Genomic DNA, 20,175 nt, shown 5'->3' on the forward strand with positions numbered 1-20,175 from the left:
CAAATCAAGCTTTAGCGACAACAGTACAATCATTTTAATCCTTCTTCAAAGTTTTTTGAACTTTATCATAAACTTGACTCAAATGCTCGTGAGCATGAACTTCGGCAGCATCAGTGAATTGATACAATTGATGGATGTAAGGGTAAACATAAGTAGAAAATTGATTCTTAGCACAGGTTAATTTATCCTCAACTTTGTATTCAATAAACAATGGGTGAGAATGAACATGATCATCTAAAAATCCATGAACTTTAGCAGTGTAAGGTTCAACAGTGTTAATACCAGTGTGTAAGTAATCACACAAGACTGAATGGTGGGAATGTAATGGATGTAAAATGGTTTCAACACCTTCTTGCAATGGAGTTAAAGTTGGACATTTGTAATTGTACAAGTATGAAATGTAATATAACACGATACAGGCTAAAAAGCACTTAACTTTGGCAAAACAACTCATGATAGGGGCAAAACAAAAACAAATTAATAAGGAAAGACTTGATTGATGATATAAATTCTATGGATCAATATCAAGATTCAAATTAATGGAAGATAAGTAAGGAGAAAAGAAAAGAAAAGAAAGGAAAGGAAAAAAAAAAAAAAAATTTGGAAAATTAAAAAGAAAAAAAATGAATTGAATTCAATTAATGAAACAAAGGCAAAAAAAAAAAATATGAAAATATGAAAATATGAAATTTTGAGTATCAAAAAGAAGAATTGTGTGTGTGTGAATAAGTTATTTACTGTTTACAATCTAGAAACAAAAATCAAAAGCCAAAAAAAAAAAAGAACAATAATAATACTGTGTGATTTTGTATCAATCAAAGCCGGAAGAAATAAATATCACATATTATTTGGATGATTAATTATAGTCTCTGGTGTTGGTGATAGAAAGTAGAAGATATGGGAAGAGGGTAGTCATGGTGGGGTCATACACTAATCATGAAGGGAGTTAGGCGACAAGATTTGGTGTGTTCTAAATAACATATTGAGTGGCGGAGGGGAAACAAAAAAAAAAAGATGGGTCCATCAAGTGCGGTGTGTACTTTTGATAAAAAGTGGAACTTGTAGAGCAGTCTGGATTTGTAATTGCCCGCACGTGATAAGTTGATACTTCACTTTTTGTCATCGGACATAACAGAACGAAAAAAAAATGTTGCAAAATAATCAAACGAATTATTGTTTATATTTTCACCTAATGTAGAAATCTGCACAAATTGAAAAAAGAAAATACTGCCATCACCACTACCTCCTCCTCCTCACACCCACTTACAAGAATAACCACAACTCATTACACCAGTTATACTCTATCTTTCAATGGCTTAAAATTTAATTGACTTCAATATAAACAGACTTGTGCATTTTATTGTAGCAATTTTAATTTCTCACTATTTTCTATTTCAACGTTTGCAAATATTTTATCAAAAGACTACTGCTAAAACTGAAAAAATAAAATAAAATAGAATAGAACAGAAAAATAATTTCATTATTCTTTCTCTTTTTTTTTTTAAAGAAGAATTATTAGACGATAGTAATTGTTGACAATGCAACAACGACAACAACAACAACAATTTGCATCCTCTTTTGCACCTAGAACTCCCACTAGAACCCGATCATCCATTCTTACTCCAATTTCACCAAACAAACTTCTGTCATTATCACCTACCAAGGAAAGAAAGATTAGTGAATCAACAGGATTAGTCAAGTTTTCATTGTCGCCAAAAAAATCAACCACTGAATCTCCTAATACCAAACGTAAGTCTACCACCTTAACAAAACCCGGTTTATCAATTGAAGTACCAATCTCTTCCCCACCGCCAAAACAACAAAATCCACCAACATCGCTCAAACATTTACAGATCGAACAACAAAAATTACTAGAGAAATATTCCTCTTGCCAGGTCCAATTACATGAACATGAAAGACAGGCAGAGATGAAAAAAATGGAATTATTGGAAATATCGAAGAAAATAGAAGAAAGTAAACGTCAAGAAGCTATACTTAATGGCTCTCAAGATATTTATACGCAAGCATATTTACAAACTGAAAAAGAATTGAATCAATTGAATATTAGATTATCGCCACCTAGAAAAACCATAAATCAAAGTCCATTGAAAAAGCAAGCTTCATTTTTAATGAATCAAGCTATTGATGAATGCACAAATGTGAAAAAGAAGGCATCAATAATATTTAATAATAATCGTGAAACAGTTTCTCCATTGAAAAAACAAGCTTCATTTATTGTTAATCAAGCTTTAGATGAATGTAATAATGTCAAACAAAGAGCATCTATAATATTCAATAATCAAAATGAAGAATTACAAACTTTTATTAAATCGTCGAATGAAAAATTTGATGTTTTAGCAAAGCAAACAAATAAATTTTTCAATAATAATTTCAAAATTTTTGAAAAAAATGATCCAGAACCAAATATTGGTGATAGTTCATTTAATATTGAAAATCTCCAAGAAGTGATATATGAAAGATCTTTTGAGGTTGATATAGATGATTATGATTCATCTTTTGAGTAATGTATTGTTCGTCATTATTACTAGTAGTACTATATATATATATATATGTAAAATAAATAAATAAATAAAATTAACAATGTTTAAATACATTTACCAATAACTTCCTAAATAAATAAATAAGTTAATGTTTGAATCTATAATATTTCCTTTTCTCTTTTCTCATTTCTGTTTTTCTTTTTCATATAAAAAAAAAAATTGCACATGTCCCTCGTATCTATTCGTCTTCTAACCATCCCTTGGCTCTTTCCACAGCCTTTTCCCAACGTTTCCAATCTTTTCTTCTATTTTCATCAGATAATTTGGCAGTAAATGAGTTAGCGGCCATCTCTTCACTTGATCCACTGATTTTGGCCACTACATCATCCAAATCTTTCCAAATACGATCTTCCTCATTCTTAAATGATAATCCAGCAGCAATAGCAGCACCTAATGCAGTACATTCTGCAGTTTGTGCACGTTTCACAGTAACACAAGGACCCAAAATATCAGCTTGAATTTGTAAAACTTCGTCGGCTTTAGACATACCACCATCTGTAGCTAATGTCGATAATAACTTGTCGGTGTTTTGACAAGATAACGCATCTTCCAAAAAGTCATCCACAGCACCAGCATCACTGGCCATTGCTTTCAAAATAGCTCTTACTTGATAACAAACCCCTTCCAATGCAGCATGGGCAATGTGTGCAGCCGATGTGTACTGTGTCATACCAAATATAGTACCCCTAGAACCACCATCCCAATATGGCGCATAGAGACCAGAAAATGCTGGGATAAATACCACCCCACCGGAATTTTCCACTTGGGAAGCCAATGGACCTATATCTTTGGCATTGTCAATCATTTTCAAGTTATCTCTCAACCATTGAATAATCGACCCAGCAACAGCAATGGACCCTTCCATGGCATAATGAGGTTTCCCATCATTTCCCTTTAATGTTGGAAACCAAAACCCAAAAGTAGTCAAGGCACCACGTTTACTAATCAATTTATGAGGTCCAGTGTTATATAAAAGGAAAGCACCAGTACCATAAGTACATTTGGCAGAACCAGAACTGAATGCCAATTGACCAACAAGCGAAGCAGATTGATCACCGAGACATCCACAAATTGGAACCCCAGTAATGGTTTTCAAAATATCATAAGCTTCTTGAGTGATTTTATTATGGAAACCCAAATTGGATAATTTTGGTGCAGCAAATTCCCCATAGAATTCTGAAGAAGATACAATTTTGGGTAATCTGATTTTTGTAGGATCAATGCCCCAAAAGTCTAACAAGTCATCATCATAATCCAAAGTTTCTAAATCCATAAAATAAGTACGAGAGGCATTAGTGATATCCGAAACAAATGCCTTTTCTTTGGTTAAATGATAAATCAACCAAGTATCAACAGTACCAAACATTAAATTACCATCACCTTTTTCATATTCTTCTCTAATGACATCATCATTATCCAATAACCATCTCAATTTGGCAGCAGAAAAATAAGTCGATAAGGGCAACCCAGTTTTCTCTTTGAGTTCGGCTTTTCTATCTTCATCAATCATTTTTTCCAAATGTTGAATAATTTCTGAAGTTCTAGTATCAGTCCAAGTGATACCACCACTCAAAGGTTTCCCGGTTTTTCTCGACCAAACAATGGTGGTTTCTCTCATATTGGCAATACCAATGGCTTTGACTTTGTATTTGAGTTTTAAATTTGGATCTTGGTTGACTTTTCTCAATGATATCAAACAAGCCACCAAACATTGAACTGCATTAGCCAAAATATGGACTGGCATACATTCAACCCAACCTGGTTGTGGAAATCTTATGGTTGGACCAACAGATGATTTATTATTTTCAATCATAATATTGTCATTGAGGGTAATGGCAATACCTTCAGCCGAGAAAATGGGTTCATCGTGTCTTAATAATGAAGATCTTCTTCTGAATTGGTCTGTGTTTGAGGAATTTTCTGGTGCCTCTGAAGCAGTGGTAGAATATTCGATTTGATGCTTGGCAATTTCTTCCCCTTCTGCGGAGAATATAATAGCTCTTGCTGAGGTAGTACCAATATCAATTGTAGCTACAACAGGGATACATGGTGCATTACTGACACGACGAGGCATAGTGGATAGTTAGTTGAATATATAAATATTGGAATAGATAAATATAAAAAGAAAGGAGTAAAGAGATTTCAGATTTTATTTGTTAGCAAAAGAAAAAGATTATACATAATTTAGATTGGAAATTTTAGAAGTTGGGGGAAGGTGGGGAACCAACAAGTCAAAGCAAAACAGAAAAAAAAAAAATATTTTTCATTTTCTTTTGCCCGCCTTTTTCTTTTTTTTTTTTTTTTTTTTTGGTGTTGGTGTTAGTGTTAGTGTGTGTCAAAACCAGCAAATCAAAAGTCGTTCCTCGGACCAAAATCTATTTCCCATCGAAAGGAAAAATATAATTCGCATTTTTTGAAAAATTTTTTTTCAAAACAAAACAAAGACTAAAAAAAAAAAAGAAATAATCACCCATTTAGCAACTTGTTTGCTACCAAATGGTGAGTATTTATCACCACCAATGGTCTCAAACCTCGCTAAAAGGGAAAAGAAAAAACTATGCCAGTCTTTATTAACAGAAGGGTCTATCTACGCCCAGAAATTTGGAATCTGTTGGTATTAAAATTAATCTCTAAATGCACATCTATACACACACACACAAACTATTTCTATTTCTCTGACTCGTTTATGTACTCACTCACTGACTCACCCACTCATTCACTAACAATTAGAAATTGCAGCACCTGTTACTCCGAAAGTCCTTCGTCTTCTTCTAATGTATATTCCGGATATTCAATATCAAAAGGATCTCCACTCATATCCTGATGAATACCACCATCTTTCAAGCCGTCTAATTCGGCATAATCATCCAACCAGGGACACGATTGTTCTTTTAAAGTTTGTTTGTTTTCTTGAATCCAATCGACCATTTCCTCGGTGTTACTTATTTTTATCCGGCTGAGAATGCTAAAAATTAATGTAAAATAAACAATTAATGAATTTAACCCTCGTAAATAGCCCAAGTCTGGTGAATCAGGGTGTTGTGGTGGGACAGTAACGGTATCTATATTTTCTTCTCCTGCCATTACTGCATTAGCGAAATCTATAATTTTCACTTTTACTTGATTTTCCAGATTGTTTTCTCCTCCTTCATACATTAATAATATCAGACTACCATACATCCTATAGCCTGGTAGCCCAGTAAATATTGTGTACAATTCTTTAAGTTGATTGATTAAATGAGGGATACGATTTAATAATGAATAAATGTCATGACCATTATATAAAAATTTAGCTAAAATTTTGCAAAACTGTTTACCAACGGTTATTCTTCTGCCAAAATATTTATCTTGACAAAAAGGTTTGTTTTGATAATTGAAGACTTGAAGTCCGCATATTCTCACTCCCAACTTTCTTGTTGTCGTACTTTTGGCTTTAGCTTGATGTGATTGTTGTTTGGTGATGGTCGCATTACAGCCATATTGTCTTGTCCCCATTTTCAAATCCAATACACATGGGCTTCTCAACTGAGATGTAAGGTCTTCTAGAATTAATTGGGAATCATTACTGCCTTTATACCTTGCCATATAATAAAATAAGGGATGATTTTTGGAGATCTTTCTGTAAAAGTTTCGTTCTGTTTTGTTGAGCTCTTTGCATATTTCTTGCTTTGATATTGAGAATATAGGTGTATGGCCTCCCACTTTGTTTTTGAATGGCTTCATTTGGGAAGTGGTAATATTATTCATGACAACACCGGTATCAAAGTTTTTTTTCCTAAGTACATCAACTACAATTAACACCATCGTAAGAATCGTGCAAACGTGACCAAAAAGAAAATATATATAAGGAAATATCCCACAATTCAGAAAAGAAACACAAACTTAAATGGTTCTTTTTGATTTTGTTACGGACCCCCCGAAATATATAATCTATTTTATGTTGCACTCTTAATGATGGATAAAGGAATAGCAGGAATCAAAATAATGAATTTAAATATGAACTTAACCTCAGGGGAAGTTTGAAAAAAAAAAAAAAAATGAAATTCTTAGGATACACAGATAGTTTTATATCTTTGCATTCCTAATGTTGAAACTCAATATATGATAAATAACACACAATGTTATGTATCAGCAACAAAAAACAAACAAACTAGGTTTTGGAGAAAGAAAAAAAGGCCACAAAAGAGTTACTATCTCAAAACAAAACAAAACTAATCCAAAAAGTTAGTGAAGATTTTCTTTCAATTTTGGTTTTAAAAAGCAAAAAAAAAAAAAGAAACAAAAAATCTAAGGAACATGTGGGCCATCTTTGGGCCAGCTTATCTAGTCACTTAGAATTTGAGTACTTTGTCAATAAAATAAAGTGGATGTGTGACTATTTTCTTTTTTTTTTCGGTGGGGGGAGAAGAAGATTATTGTTGTTATGGTTATTGATGCTTCAGGTTTAGAATTGTGTGGTAATTGCAAAACGTGGTGTTCATCGCGATTCAAAAAACCTTTGCACCCCGCCACCACCACCACCACCATTAGTATTCCATCATCCACGCAGCAACAATAAATCAAAACTACAAACAGAAACAGAGAAATACGACATCATCTTGCCCACGCCCCTATTTCCTTCTATCTCTTTTCTTATCTATTTGCTTATGCTTTTTATTCATATTTTTTTTTGTTTGTTTTTTCCACGTACCACATTCTCATTTGGAATGCTTGTCCAAAGTCAAACTTTAAAACTCAGACGAAAATTTGCTTTTGTTTTCTCTATACTTTGTTTTCTTATTTTGCTAGTATAAAGTGAAACCTAAAATAGGAAAATTAGTTAATGTATGCTGTCCTAGATCCATTATTGCTGAACAATAAGATTATTGACGTGTCTCCTACATCTATATAACCAAGATTCGGAGGAAAATGCAGCAGTTGCAAATTCAACTTAGTCCAAGAATTTACATCTTGCATTTGCTACTATCTTCTCCTGATTTATAATGGCAAAGTAATTTTGTTTTGTTACTTTCAAGAACATTGTAGTTTGTATTTGTAGAAGTAGCAAGAGAAATGAGGGGTTAGTTTTTGCAATATGTGGTGTAACGTTCAATGTCGATATTTGTAAATCTAGAAAACGAAAAAGAAGCGATACTTTCTTCATATTAACCAATGGTCAACAATGTGAACACCTAGAGCTGAGATGTATGCACATGTATACCGTGTATCTATTAACATCAGATTCACTTTTTTTTTGCAACTAGATCTAGCCCCAACAATACCTTCATTACAATTGACACCAATTGAAAAAAAAAAAAAACTTGTGTTCAAACTTTGCTTGACAAAAAAAAAAAACCTGTCAAATAGAACCATTCGAAGAATGATAAATATTTGACTGGATTGCAGACTCTTTGCTTAGCAATGCTACGGCATTTGGTGGTCATTTTGATTGCAATACTTTTATTCACATTCCCTCCTCAAATTTCACCTTTATTCGAATCTCTTAGCATCACCAGATCTTCTACAACATGTTATCAATATACCACTCGTGAACAACTCAAATCAATACTTGAATCAGATACCCATACAGCAAACTTTTGTATTGAAAAGCCTACTCTATCATCACCAAAAAAAGCTAATGCTACAATGTTGATGTTATGTCGGAATTCTGATGTGTTCTCCGTATTAGAAACAATCCAAAACATTCAAGATCGATTCAACAACAAATACAATTATGATTATACTTTTTTAAATGACATTCCCTTTGATTATGAATTTATTTATTTAGTATCATCAATAATCCCATATGGGAAAATCAATTTTGGACTCATTCCAACTGAACATTGGTCATATCCATCACATATAAATATATCATTAGCTAATGAAATTAGACAAAATTATGTTAATGTCCCCTATGGAGATTCAGAAAGTTATCGACACATGTGTCGATTCTATTCTGGGTTTTTTTATAAGCATGAATTGGTTAGACAATATCGATATTATTGGCGAATAGAACCTGGTATCAAATTATATTGTGATATAAATTATGATGTGTTTGAATATATGATGATTAATGACAAAAAATATGGATTTGTCATTTCATTATTTGAATATTCGGAAACCATCCCAACATTATGGAATCATGTTTCTAAATATATAAATGATAATATGATTATTTCCGAATTGTTGCCTCTATTGACTAATGAATATAATTGGTATAATTTATGTCATTTTTGGTCTAATTTTGAAATCGCTAATCTTGATATATTTAATAATGATGATTATGAAAATTTTTTCCAATATTTGGACAATATAGGTGGGTTCTATTATGAACGATGGGGTGATGCTCCAATTCATTCCATTGCTGTGGCATTATTCTTACAGAAAAAAGATATTCATTGGTTTGAAGATATAGGTTATTATCATGTTCCATATCTACAATGTCCTCAAGATATTGACTTGTACATTAAGAACAAGTGTACTTGTAATCCCAATGAAGATTTTACATGGAGTGAACTTAGTTGTACCAACCATTTTTTAAACATTCTACAAGGTTGAAATAATTGTATTGTTTTCCTAATATCTTTATTGGTATTGCATGTTATAGTCATTCCGGTTCCTATAACCAATCCTTGGTGTACGTATTTAATCTGTTATATTCTGTGTTTTTTCCAAAAATTTCAAATGTTCCAAAATCTCATCACATAAATCTGATTTTTTGACATCTTCGAAAATTTGTAGCTTAACATCATAAATACATAGCAAGTATTTCATTCCTTCCCATTGAAACCGCTCAAAATCATACCCAATTCTTTTTATCATACCTGGCCCATACAATCTAACTCGATTACCTTGAGCATCAAATATTTTTTTCTCTTGTTTTAACTTCCACGGATTCAATTTGGGGAAATTAGCATGCACGAATAAAATCTCTGGTCCCTTTTCCAACATTTGATGCTGTAGTTTAAATTGATGCTGTTTTTCTTTATTCTTTTCTGGTATTTTTTCATATTGTTCTCGTAACTTGATATATTCCAAATCCTGTTGAGGATCAAATTGTCCCATTCCACATCCTTCAAAATCACCACCAGGCACTTTGAAATGGCCCAACGACACCAAGAATTTTGCAACTTGGTAATATTTTTTGTTTAGTGTAACTGTAGCTGCTAAGAATGTCTCTTTATCACCTTCACCATCTGATCCTTGTGAAAATAAAGGATAATAATGAGATGGTCCATACAAATTATAATATAATGCTAATAGCAATGGTTTTAAATGGGTCTTTTTAGAAATCAATAATTGACCTGATTCACTAGTAGGGTCAGGTATGCTTCCTAATCGTTGATGCAATGGTACTTTATCCAAGTCAACTGATCCTTTCTCAGCTGATAAATCAGTATATTGTCCTTCAACCTCGTTATACTTACTACCCAAATATTTTTCACTAATGTCAATGTCAGCAATGCTATAGTAGTATGGAGACGTAGCACGTTTCCAATAATCTGGCCAGACTACCAACCCGTAAGACTTAAACGGATCGGTCTCAAATAACTCTTCTGGTGAATGTGCGGGGATATTATCACTATCAAGTAACAACACATTCTCAAAACTCGATAATAATATTGCCAATGCTTTATATTGATACCCTTTGAATTCAAACTTGTTAGCAAAACTCTCCAGATTGCCTTTGTTGGGATTCACTAATTGATTTTTCATATATACACAACGGGCATCTAATTCTGGTAATATTCTATTACACAAATCAGATTCATACTCTTCAATTTTAGGAATAAATACTTCAATGGGTAAATGACATCCAACTGCACGCAATGACTTTATCGATAATAATGTAAGCCAATTGAAACTTCCACCAGCAACATAAACAATCCCGTTCTTTTTGTACAATCCATCAGGGGCATTCTCTGGTAAATTCTCAACAACATACTTGTGAGATTTCTTCATGGCAGCCAATTCTTCTTTACTCAATTGTAAAAACTGGGATAAATATTTCTCACTAAATATAGTATCGTCATTGGCCAACGAATCGAATCGGGCATGATATATTCTATTTTTAGAAGGATAAGTGTTCAATTGAGAAACGCTGGGTTTGGCTTGATAAAAGATTTTAAAAATATCATCGAAAAATTCGTAACCTTGTTGTAGTCTTTTTTGTTCAGATGGGTGTAGTCTATTGTATTTTTCTTGTTGTTCATTGATTAGCTTCAAATTCAATTGGTAAGTTTCATCCGACACCTGCACCTTCAGTTGTTGTTGTTGTTTATGCTGTGTATTTGTAGGTTTACCTGATACATGATCAGACTCGACGTCCATTTCTTGAATGTTATTTGGGTTAACTTGAGGTTTCTTTTCTTCAAAAGGTTTGGTTTTCGGCGAAAACAAAGCCATATTTATGGAATCCCATAATGAATGATGATATGTACCCTTTTCATTGATAATTGCCGAGTTATCTTCAGCGGGAAGATTACTCCAGTATGAATATAAAAGAAATATTATTATGACCAGCAAAAATATAGAATTAATAAATATATACTTGTGACGACGACGAAACAATCGTAGCCTATAACCAAGTTGTTGAAACATGGACTTATTTTCTGTGGATTGGAAAAAAGATGGGAAACAGTTGCCAACACTGAGGTGGATTATTTAATTTGTTTCAATAAGTCTATAATGTCGACGTGCTTGCACCATAAACAAACTCAAAGCCACGTCTTAGTATCTTTCAATTCGACTATCAACTAGATTTGAGTTACGTTTATCTCCAACTAATGATGAATGTTATAAAATATAACAATAATAATAAGAAAAATGGATTGGGGAAGGTGGGAGAAAAATGAAAGTTGGAAATTGGAAATGAACTGAAGAAGTTATTATTCTATTAGTGTTGTTCGTAAATATAGCTGAGGGACAAGAAGAAAGAAGGAAAGAAGAAGAAAAAATGTATGCGAAATGAAAAGTTCTTTCCCTTCACTGTGAAAAAAATATATGGAAACCAAACTCAATTTTTTTTCCCCTTCCTTTTTCGAGGCGTGTATTTGTTTTGGTCACCAATTACAATCAATCCAATCCAATCTTTAGAACTTTGATCTAGAACCGTTTTTTCTTCTTTAAGTAATTACTTTGAAATTGGAAGTACCAATTCCCCTACTTGTAACATTCGTGATATTATCGATTTGGGTTTCTTCTCCATAGAATACACTACGAAAGTTGTTTTTTTCTGTTTTTTTTTTTTTTTTTTTCTTTTTGAAATGAATAATACAATTGAATGATAATATTTGACAAGACAGAACCTAAAACAGTTGATGTGCAGATGATTGTCAACTTCAACAATACTCTTTCTCTTCGTTGTTTTCGTAGTCTTCAACACTCCTCCTCCTCCTCCTCCTCTCAGGTGACTCCCACCAAAACAAAGCTTATTCTTCCTCCAACACAAAAACGATTCAAACTTTATTTGGCGTAGTGGGACAAAACAACGTAAGCAGAAATGGTTGTCCAGCTATTCTAAATGTAATAAGCAAATATCTAATCATCGTTGTTTGAATCTTCCGTTGTATGTACTTTGAACCACACCAATTGTTGCGATAGTATGAGTATCTAGGATCTTTCACTTAGTTGAAGGTTAGCTGGCATCGTAAATGCTGTTCTAGATATATAAATCACTTGTAGATGTAAGCATTTTGGAGGAATAGCACCATTTGTTTAATATGACAGAACTCAAAGCGTCAGTATTGAGTTTGCCAATGGGCACGACCTTCCCAGGCCAAATTCATAACAGCATAATGCCAACCGGAAAAAAAAAAAATCAACAATATGAAAATCAAAATCAAACATTATCGAACAACACCTACTAGTAATAACTGTGTACCCTAATGGCGATTCAATTTTTATTCCTTATATCTCGACAAGGTAAAACCAGATTATCAAAATGGTATCAAACAATCCTGCAAAAGGAGAAATCCAAGATTATTCGAGAATTGAGCACGATAATATTATCGAGACGAGCCAAAATGTGTAATGTTTTAGAATATAAAGATTTAAAGATCATTTATCGAAGATATGCTAGTTTATTTTTTGTTATTGGAGTGAATTCTGACGATAATGAATTGATTGGATTAGAAATTATTCATCGATTTGTTGAACAAATGGATAAATTATATGGTAATGTATGTGAATTGGATATTATTTTTGGATTTGATAAAGCATATCATATATTGGATGAATTGTTGATTGATGGATATTTACAAGAAAGTTCGAAACGAGAAGTGTTGAAACGAGTAAACCAACAGGATGAATTAGAAAATATGGATGAATTTGAGAACATATTAGCATAAGCTAGGAAGGTTAGTATATATTTATGTACATATATATATATATGTGTGTGTGTGTTGGTATAAGTTGTCTAATAGATGTTATTTTAGCTATTCTTGATGTTATCTTAAGTTTGAAACTTGGTTAATATGGTTGATCTTTTGTAAAACTTCAACTACGATAACCATTTAGTTTGGACACCTGAAGTTTTTAGATTCTTGTTTTTACATTGTCATTTGATTGTCTACATTTCATATACACTTCAATTCCGATTCTCTTTCATTTCCCCAATTTTTGGAATGTTTTCTGGTTTGAAAAATTTGAACCACTAATTGTCAAGCTTATTGGTGTTATAGTTTTAACAAAAATGAATCATCTACTCTTTCTTGTGAACTTTTTCTATTGAATATCAATATGATGTAATTCATGAACATACTATAACATACGCGTCTTGACACCACAGCTTGGTTTTTTCTCAAGTAAAGTTTCTCTCGTCTAAATATGGTGTAAATAATTATCTATGCTCTACTGTGTAGTGATAAAGGGGCACGATAATACAGATTAAAACTATACGGCAACGACAGGATACAAAAACATAGTAATACATATCAGTTACTGGAATTAGTGAGGTGATTTCGTGTTTATTTCAGGTACACATTCTCCCCACCAGGTATACTTGAAACACGCCTTATTGTGGTAATGATGGTGGCAACAACTACGACATTTTTGTTCATTCGACAGAAGATCTAGGTCCATTACAGCATTAGTTAACTTGAAACACGTTTTTTGTGGGTAATTTAGACAAACAATCTGTTGGTGGCGAGGGACGTAAGTAACCAGCACCTAAACTTTTGCTTGAAAAAGGCAAAAAATTTGAGTTTTGTGCTTTATCTGGTGTAATAAGTCACAATATATAGAGGCTAGTGAGTATATTGATGCCATTTGCAAATTGTTAATTCGCGTATATATATACAAATAGTTACTAACAGTACCTGCTCTGTGAAAACAAAATGATGGATATTTGATAATCCAATAGAGCCATATTCACACACTTCTGTAAAACTCTGCAATTACAAAATGAATGAAGAACAAGAACAAAGCTAGTGATGTAATTTGACACTGGAGGATCTACTTCTTGCACATTCAACAGACTACACCTTCTGCTGGTGGCTTGCCGATGTTTCAGAAATGACACAGTTTTTTTTATCTCAATTTTTTGTTTGTGTGTTTAGTATGTGAATTTATCGGCTACTTCTTAACCAAACCAATCATGACAGAGTTCCCAATAAATTAAGAGAAACTATGAACTTTGTTTCAAGTTGAGTGCTCTCGTTTTTTTCAATTTCTGGTTACTTCAATATTGTCTCTCACTTATGTGCTAGCCAATCGTGAATCACCAGAGAAAACAAAAAAAGGATAACAAACTGAATGCTCAAACTTACTAAGATAAAGTTTCAGTGACATCTATATTTAGAGTTGTAATTAACTAAGTTTCTTGTCAGTAGTATAATTTGGGGATTGTGTGTGGGGAGATTATTAAGAAGCTCTATCGCACTTCACTGGGTTATGACGTCATGAATCTCTTTTTTTTTTTTTTAAGTTTTATTGTTCGGCTATCGTGCTTTAAAAGACGAGTCAGGAGAAGCTAGAAGAAAAAAAATAGGAATATTCATTAATATGCATAAAGGAGAAAACTAACGGACGACATTTCACATATTATACAAGAAACAATACTCTATTAAATTGACATTGGTTGTGAGAAGTGGTTAAAATTGTTATAGATAACAAACCTATATTTAGAATCTAAGTTAGTAAAGAAATAAATAAATAAACATCCAAAGTATTGGAGTGTTCCCTTTTCTTTTTCTCTTTAAAGTCACTCATACGGTCATTCAGAAATGACTGACAAGTTGCGGCTAAGGGCAAATCTTATGAAACAATCTAAGCAAGGAATGAAAATGGCGGTGAAGTGCTTATTGTCAGGATATGTTATAGAAACTCAAACTAACACTGCTATTTTCTGTGGTTCTTGCTGGAATTTGTCTATTTACTAGTTGCTGGTGGTGGTGCTAGTATTAGTGGAAAAGTCGGGTTCTGCATGTGTCGATCTTTCCGAAGTTTTTATTAAGAATAAATAGATTGACTCTAGTTTTATTTTTTTTTTCTTTAAAAAATAGTGTTTCCACTTGTAGGCAAACTTTTTTCCTAATTTGGATGGTATCGAAATCGTGGCTACTTGTTGCATATTATCAACGTAGATTATTGTTGTTTGTTTGTTCCCCTTGCAAGAGCTAAAACGAGTATGAACAAATACCGTCTACACCTTGTAATATAGCAAAGATGATAATATATTGTTTTCTTACACCAACACCAGAAGTTAGACTCTTAATGTATGGGGGAGAACAACAGTAACAGCAACAGCAACGATGCCACTACAAATGAGTCATCAGGCAATCTTATGCAAAAGCTCGAAATAGTTGCGTCTTAGCGAGTGCTTTCTACATAAAACATACTTCTATGTGTGATTACTACGGGTTAATCAATGCAAATCCAAGGAAATTTGTCCACATGTTGGGGAGTTCTTTAAATCTTGCCAAGCGTAACAACAACATTTTTGAGCAGATCCGCAAATGCCTTCAATTTGAAAACATTTACAAGTGCAAGAGAAGAAATAAAAGCTTCTGTAGGCTCTAATGCTTTTGCAAATTTAGTAGATTTTTTTTTCCAGATGGGAGTCTAAATAAGATTAATAAAAATAACTTTGCCCAACAATAATAATTACGAAATTAACCAGTTCAAAATATGTGAATTAGAATAGACTTTGGGTTTACTTTATTCTATTGTAATTAGGTCAACATACTTGTTAACGTTCTATTTACATAATATGTGTAAATTAAGTCAAATACAAGAAGAAAAAGAAGCCAATAAATAAATAGTGTGGTAATTTAATTTATTACTACTAAAACTTGTTTGACTCTAGTTCTCTTTCTTTCTTTTTTTTTTTTTTTTTTTTGGCGAGTATTTGTGGATGCGCCAAAGTCTGTGTATGGTGACGGTGGTGGTGTTTTACCCAAATATTTTATTATGGTACAACGATTACAAGAAACTGGAAGCAAAAAAAAAAAAAAAAGAATTTGTTTACACGAAAAAAAAAAAAGGACCTGCAGGAACGACTTTGACGACATTTTTTGAGAAAAAAAAAAATCCCTCATAGTTAAAAGTTCATGCTTAAGTAAAAAAAAATGCTTTGAAGCTTAAAAAAAAATCACCCGACATTGTGATTAGTCAAACAGAACCCAAAAGAAAAAATCCGTCCAAACACTACCGCCAGAAGAAAAATGTATTTCCTCCTCTTTCTGCCTCCACACGCACACGCATCTCCATTTGAGACACATTGACCGACATTGTTGTTTTCCCTTCTGCTAATCCCTAACTTAACCTGCAAAAAAAAAAAAAAGAACAGAAGAGAAGAAAATTGTTTCACAACAGAACAAACAAATTTAGTTTGTATAATATGTTCTCTTCCCCATAAGTAAGTTTACCCCTAAAACATTATGTAATGGGTTTACGATTTTACTAGTAAAATCTAGTATTATGTCGTCAGTTTATATTTCCTGTATTTGAAACTTTTACATACATGAAAAAGAAATATTATAAATAAATATGGAAAAGTATAAAGGCATAATTTTCCCACTTATGATATTCTCTTTTTTTTTTTTTTGTTTTTTTGAGTTTGTGCCAAAAAAATTTTTTTTTTTTTTAGTTCTGTTTTATTTTGTTTGTGAATTGAAATTTTTTTTTTTCTCCCTCCAGAGAGAGAGTATTTAATAATCATTAATTTTCTCCCAACTACAAAAAAAAAACTCATTTCTTTAAAAAAAAATTTATATCACTTGTGGGATATTTCTTTCCATTAATATTCAATTTTAACTAATTGGTTGTTGTTACAGATAACATTCCATTTCCCTTGTATTTGGTATAATATTTGTTGTTTGTTTGGGTTGATTCCATTCCACAACTTCCACTTCCCCCCCTAATTTGGAAAAAGAATTTTTTTTTTTTCTTTTCTTCACAACCCACAACCACTTAAGAGACGAAGTCTACTTTATTTTTCTTCTGCGTTGAAAATACAACAAGACTGACAGATAATTCCCCATTATTCCAATTGGTGAACATTTCAATCGTCATATAAAGAAAAAACTCAACTATCATTCGAGTCCTAGAAACTCCTACCAAGTATTTACCCAGTCCACTCCTTTAAATTAACGATTTATTTTATTTTTTTTTTTTATATATATCAAGTGTTACATTATTGTTGTTTTATTTCCTCCTTCCTCCCCGTTTGTATTATATTTATTATTTTAAAATGTACTAGAAACTACGTTCAGTTTTCTAGTATAGGTCACAGGTTTATTGTTTTTAGTATATCAGGTTAATTTTTCCTCCCCATCTTTTTTTTTTTTTTACATATTTATAAAACTTTCTAACAAAGAGAAACATTATGGGTTTATTTGGTGGTGCAAAGAAGAAAGAAGTATCGAGAAGTTTGTCTTCATCTTGTTCGTCGAAGAACTCGGCGGCTTTTTCACACTTTGATGAGAAACAAGAGTATCTAAAACGATGTTCATCCAAGTCAAGAGATAAAAAACAAGCTCCTCAGTGTGTAAGTTTTAGTATAAAAAAGTAAAGTAAATAATGAATGGTTCCCCTGTTTTTAGGTGGTATGAGATTTAAGTTGCTCTTTATGAGTTATAACATGGAAAGAGAATGCTAATACTTTGACTGTAGTTTTAATAATTAATCTCCCAATTCTCGTATTTAGCACAGTTTATTTCTTTTTCTTTGTACAAATAGGGTTAACAAACAACCAAAAACAGGCACTCTTTTTTTCCATTACATCATCGTTGGTTTTTAAATTCTGCATAAAACACTCAGATAATTATCTTCACGTGACTTGTACTTTTTTTTTTTTTTTTTTTTGGTATAGAATCCAGTTCTACTATTATAACCCCCTCAAACACCCACTTCCTTTCCTTCCATATTACCAGCATTTGTTATCCAAACCAATGATCACTTTGACAGCAAACATATCTATTTTCTTTTTGTAATATCAACTACAAATGGCAAAGAAAATATTTAGGACAAACTATTGTTTTATAACTCTTATTGTTCAATTTCATCTAATAACTAAACTGCACAGTTTAATCTTTGCCTTTTGTCTTTGTTTGCAAATTCTTCTTTTCTTAATTTGCCATTAGAAATTGTACATGTAATTCATGCCACATCTGAAATTGGTTGCAAATATCTTGCTTCTTCTGATTGTGTATAACTAAATACAGCTATGGGCTATATGAATGTGGCGCAATAATGATAAAAGTCAAAACACTCTATTGATCGAACTTTTCATGGATGTTGAACAAAAACCAACATAAGCTGTAAATTTCTGTAATACCATTTGAGATCTACAACAAGTAAAAAGCTTTAACATTAATTAATTAATTAATTACTATTTATCTCAATTAGTATGTACTTTTGTCAAAATTATAAAAAAAAACCTATTCATGGATGTAATAAAATTTTAATATACTTTTCCTTATTGTTAATTAAATCCAAAATTCCATGTTCAATACCATCTTTTAAGGATACTTTTTTGGAAACCAATTTTGCTGCATCTTTTGGATCAATTAATCCTGTTTCAAATGCCTTGACAACCAATTCAAAATCAATCTTGGTATAATCCATACTGGCAGTAAGATAAAGTTCATTGTAAGTCAAATCCATTGGGTAGAAATCAATTGGAACTTTGGGCCAAATTGCCACATTGGTACCAACACCACCAGTAGCTAAAACTTTAAGCATGGTATTAAATGTAGCCTTGTTTCCTGAGCAATCATAAACGTGAGTAAACCCAGCATTACTTTCAGTCATCTTCAACAATTCCTTGATTTGGGTCTCGGAGTCTTTATAATCAAATGGATTAAATGTCTTGACACCAAATGACTGGGCCAATTCTCTACGTCCTTCAGCTGGTTCACTAACAACAATATCGGTGACTTTGTGCCCTTTTAATGCAAATATGGTACACAATCCAATTGGTCCACCACCAAGAATCAAAGCCTGTGGTGATTTACATTCTTCAATCTTGGATTGACGAACACCATGCCATGACACTGCCAATGGCTCAACCAATGCTGCAACTTCATCAGGAATAATATTAGCATCATATGGAATCACCTTGTTTTCGGAAACAACAATGTATTCAGCAAATCCACCATTATCATATCCAAGACCATAAAACCCAAGTCGTTTACAAGCATTATATCTTCCGTGAGCACAAGCACTACAAATATCATCTTGTTCCTCTTGCAGTTGCTGCAAATATTTCTTATCTAAACATGAACCATTGGCTTCAAGAACAACGTGTTGACCAAGTTGCAAATGATGCGAAACTTCACTACCAAGTTCAGTAATAACTCCACATAATTCATGACCTAAACATTGGCCCAATTTCTTTTTCTTGGATACAGCATTGATCTCACCATCGAAAAAAATTGGCCCATCAAGATATTCATGAAGGTCAGATCCACAAATTCCGCAATGTGAAACTTTGATTTTAACATCATGAGGATGGGTTATTTCCGGAATTGGTCTGTCCGTGACATACTTTAAATTTCTGTTTCCGTGATATTCAATTGCTTGCATCGTTTTAACTATTTGTTGTTGTTGTTGTTGTTGATGATGTTGATGTTGACAATTGGAATGAGAATAAGAAAGAAAAAATGAATTGCAAATTGTTCGGGTCAGGATAATCCTTTTATATAATTTTGGCTGAGAAACAATTCTCCGAGAAAGCAACGAATTCATGATTTTATAACTTCCTAAAGTTTTTGTTTTTTGTGGGGTGATGGTACTTATTTTTGTTTTTCCATAAAAATACGAAATGGAAAGAAAAATTGACCAATTAAATACTATTCAAAAAACCAAAAAACGATAATCAAGGCGGGCTATAAATATCCAGCACATATCACAATGCTCCTTTGAGTGCATTATTTGGTTGGTTTTGGTTTTGGTTTTGGTAAAAAACTATTACAATTTTGGTTTGAGCAGGTACAGAAAATCAGGTGGAAAAAAAAATCCAATATTGCGTTATGCATGATTTTTTTTTTTTTTGTTTCGGTTAAATTATACTATCTTCCCGAGTGTTATTCCGGGTATTAACTATTGGAACTTTGCTGCAAACAATGGTAAGTAAGTATATACAATTTGTTATTTTTTTTTTTTTATTTTTTGAAATATTGCTCTATTATTT

The 20,175-nt window shown here is 32.4% G+C and overlaps 8 protein-coding genes across 8 annotated transcripts; 3 read left to right on the top strand and 5 right to left on the bottom strand. All coding sequences in view use genetic code 12, as the record gives it.

Moving 5' to 3' along the window:
* Nucleotides 1-34: 34 nt before the first annotated feature.
* CD36_30580 (conserved hypothetical protein) lies at nucleotides 35-454 on the bottom strand (the record flags this gene model as incomplete). The annotated part of the gene is made up of 1 exon (XM_002422025.1): nucleotides 35-454. One exon carries the CDS (start codon nucleotides 452-454, stop codon nucleotides 35-37), a length of 420 nt encoding a protein of 139 aa, XP_002422070.1.
* Nucleotides 455-1,538: 1,084 nt separating this feature from the next.
* CD36_30590 (conserved hypothetical protein) lies at nucleotides 1,539-2,525 on the top strand (the record flags this gene model as incomplete). Its single annotated transcript, XM_002422026.1, has 1 exon — nucleotides 1,539-2,525. One exon carries the CDS (start codon nucleotides 1,539-1,541, stop codon nucleotides 2,523-2,525), a length of 987 nt encoding a protein of 328 aa, XP_002422071.1.
* A 214-nt stretch (nucleotides 2,526-2,739) lies between these two features.
* Nucleotides 2,740-4,635, bottom strand: CD36_30600 (ATP:glycerol 3-phosphotransferase, putative; the record flags this gene model as incomplete). Its single annotated transcript, XM_002422027.1, has 1 exon — nucleotides 2,740-4,635. The coding sequence occupies one exon, from the start codon at nucleotides 4,633-4,635 to the stop codon at nucleotides 2,740-2,742; it is 1,896 nt and encodes a 631-aa protein (XP_002422072.1).
* A 671-nt stretch (nucleotides 4,636-5,306) lies between these two features.
* On the bottom strand, nucleotides 5,307-6,365 carry CD36_30620 (inositol hexakisphosphate kinase, putative; the record flags this gene model as incomplete). Its single annotated transcript, XM_002422028.1, has 1 exon — nucleotides 5,307-6,365. One exon carries the CDS (start codon nucleotides 6,363-6,365, stop codon nucleotides 5,307-5,309), a length of 1,059 nt encoding a protein of 352 aa, XP_002422073.1.
* A 1,596-nt stretch (nucleotides 6,366-7,961) lies between these two features.
* Nucleotides 7,962-9,098, top strand: CD36_30630 (alpha-1,2 mannosyltransferase, putative; the record flags this gene model as incomplete). Its single annotated transcript, XM_002422029.1, has 1 exon — nucleotides 7,962-9,098. The coding sequence occupies one exon, from the start codon at nucleotides 7,962-7,964 to the stop codon at nucleotides 9,096-9,098; it is 1,137 nt and encodes a 378-aa protein (XP_002422074.1).
* An 87-nt stretch (nucleotides 9,099-9,185) lies between these two features.
* On the bottom strand, nucleotides 9,186-11,141 carry CD36_30640 (alpha-1,2-mannosyltransferase, putative; the record flags this gene model as incomplete). Its single annotated transcript, XM_002422030.1, has 1 exon — nucleotides 9,186-11,141. One exon carries the CDS (start codon nucleotides 11,139-11,141, stop codon nucleotides 9,186-9,188), a length of 1,956 nt encoding a protein of 651 aa, XP_002422075.1.
* A 1,286-nt stretch (nucleotides 11,142-12,427) lies between these two features.
* Nucleotides 12,428-12,889, top strand: CD36_30650 (small subunit of the clathrin-associated adaptor complex AP-1, putative; the record flags this gene model as incomplete). Its single annotated transcript, XM_002422031.1, has 1 exon — nucleotides 12,428-12,889. One exon carries the CDS (start codon nucleotides 12,428-12,430, stop codon nucleotides 12,887-12,889), a length of 462 nt encoding a protein of 153 aa, XP_002422076.1.
* A 5,536-nt stretch (nucleotides 12,890-18,425) lies between these two features.
* On the bottom strand, nucleotides 18,426-19,730 carry CD36_30670 (NAD-dependent (2R,3R)-2,3-butanediol dehydrogenase, putative; the record flags this gene model as incomplete). The annotated part of the gene is made up of 1 exon (XM_002422032.1): nucleotides 18,426-19,730. The coding sequence occupies one exon, from the start codon at nucleotides 19,728-19,730 to the stop codon at nucleotides 18,426-18,428; it is 1,305 nt and encodes a 434-aa protein (XP_002422077.1).
* Between the last annotated feature and the right edge of the window lie 445 nt (nucleotides 19,731-20,175).

Source organism: Candida dubliniensis, chromosome R, assembly GCF_000026945.1.
Source record: "Candida dubliniensis CD36 chromosome R, complete sequence".
NCBI classification, from domain to species: domain Eukaryota; kingdom Fungi; phylum Ascomycota; class Pichiomycetes; order Serinales; family Debaryomycetaceae; genus Candida; species Candida dubliniensis.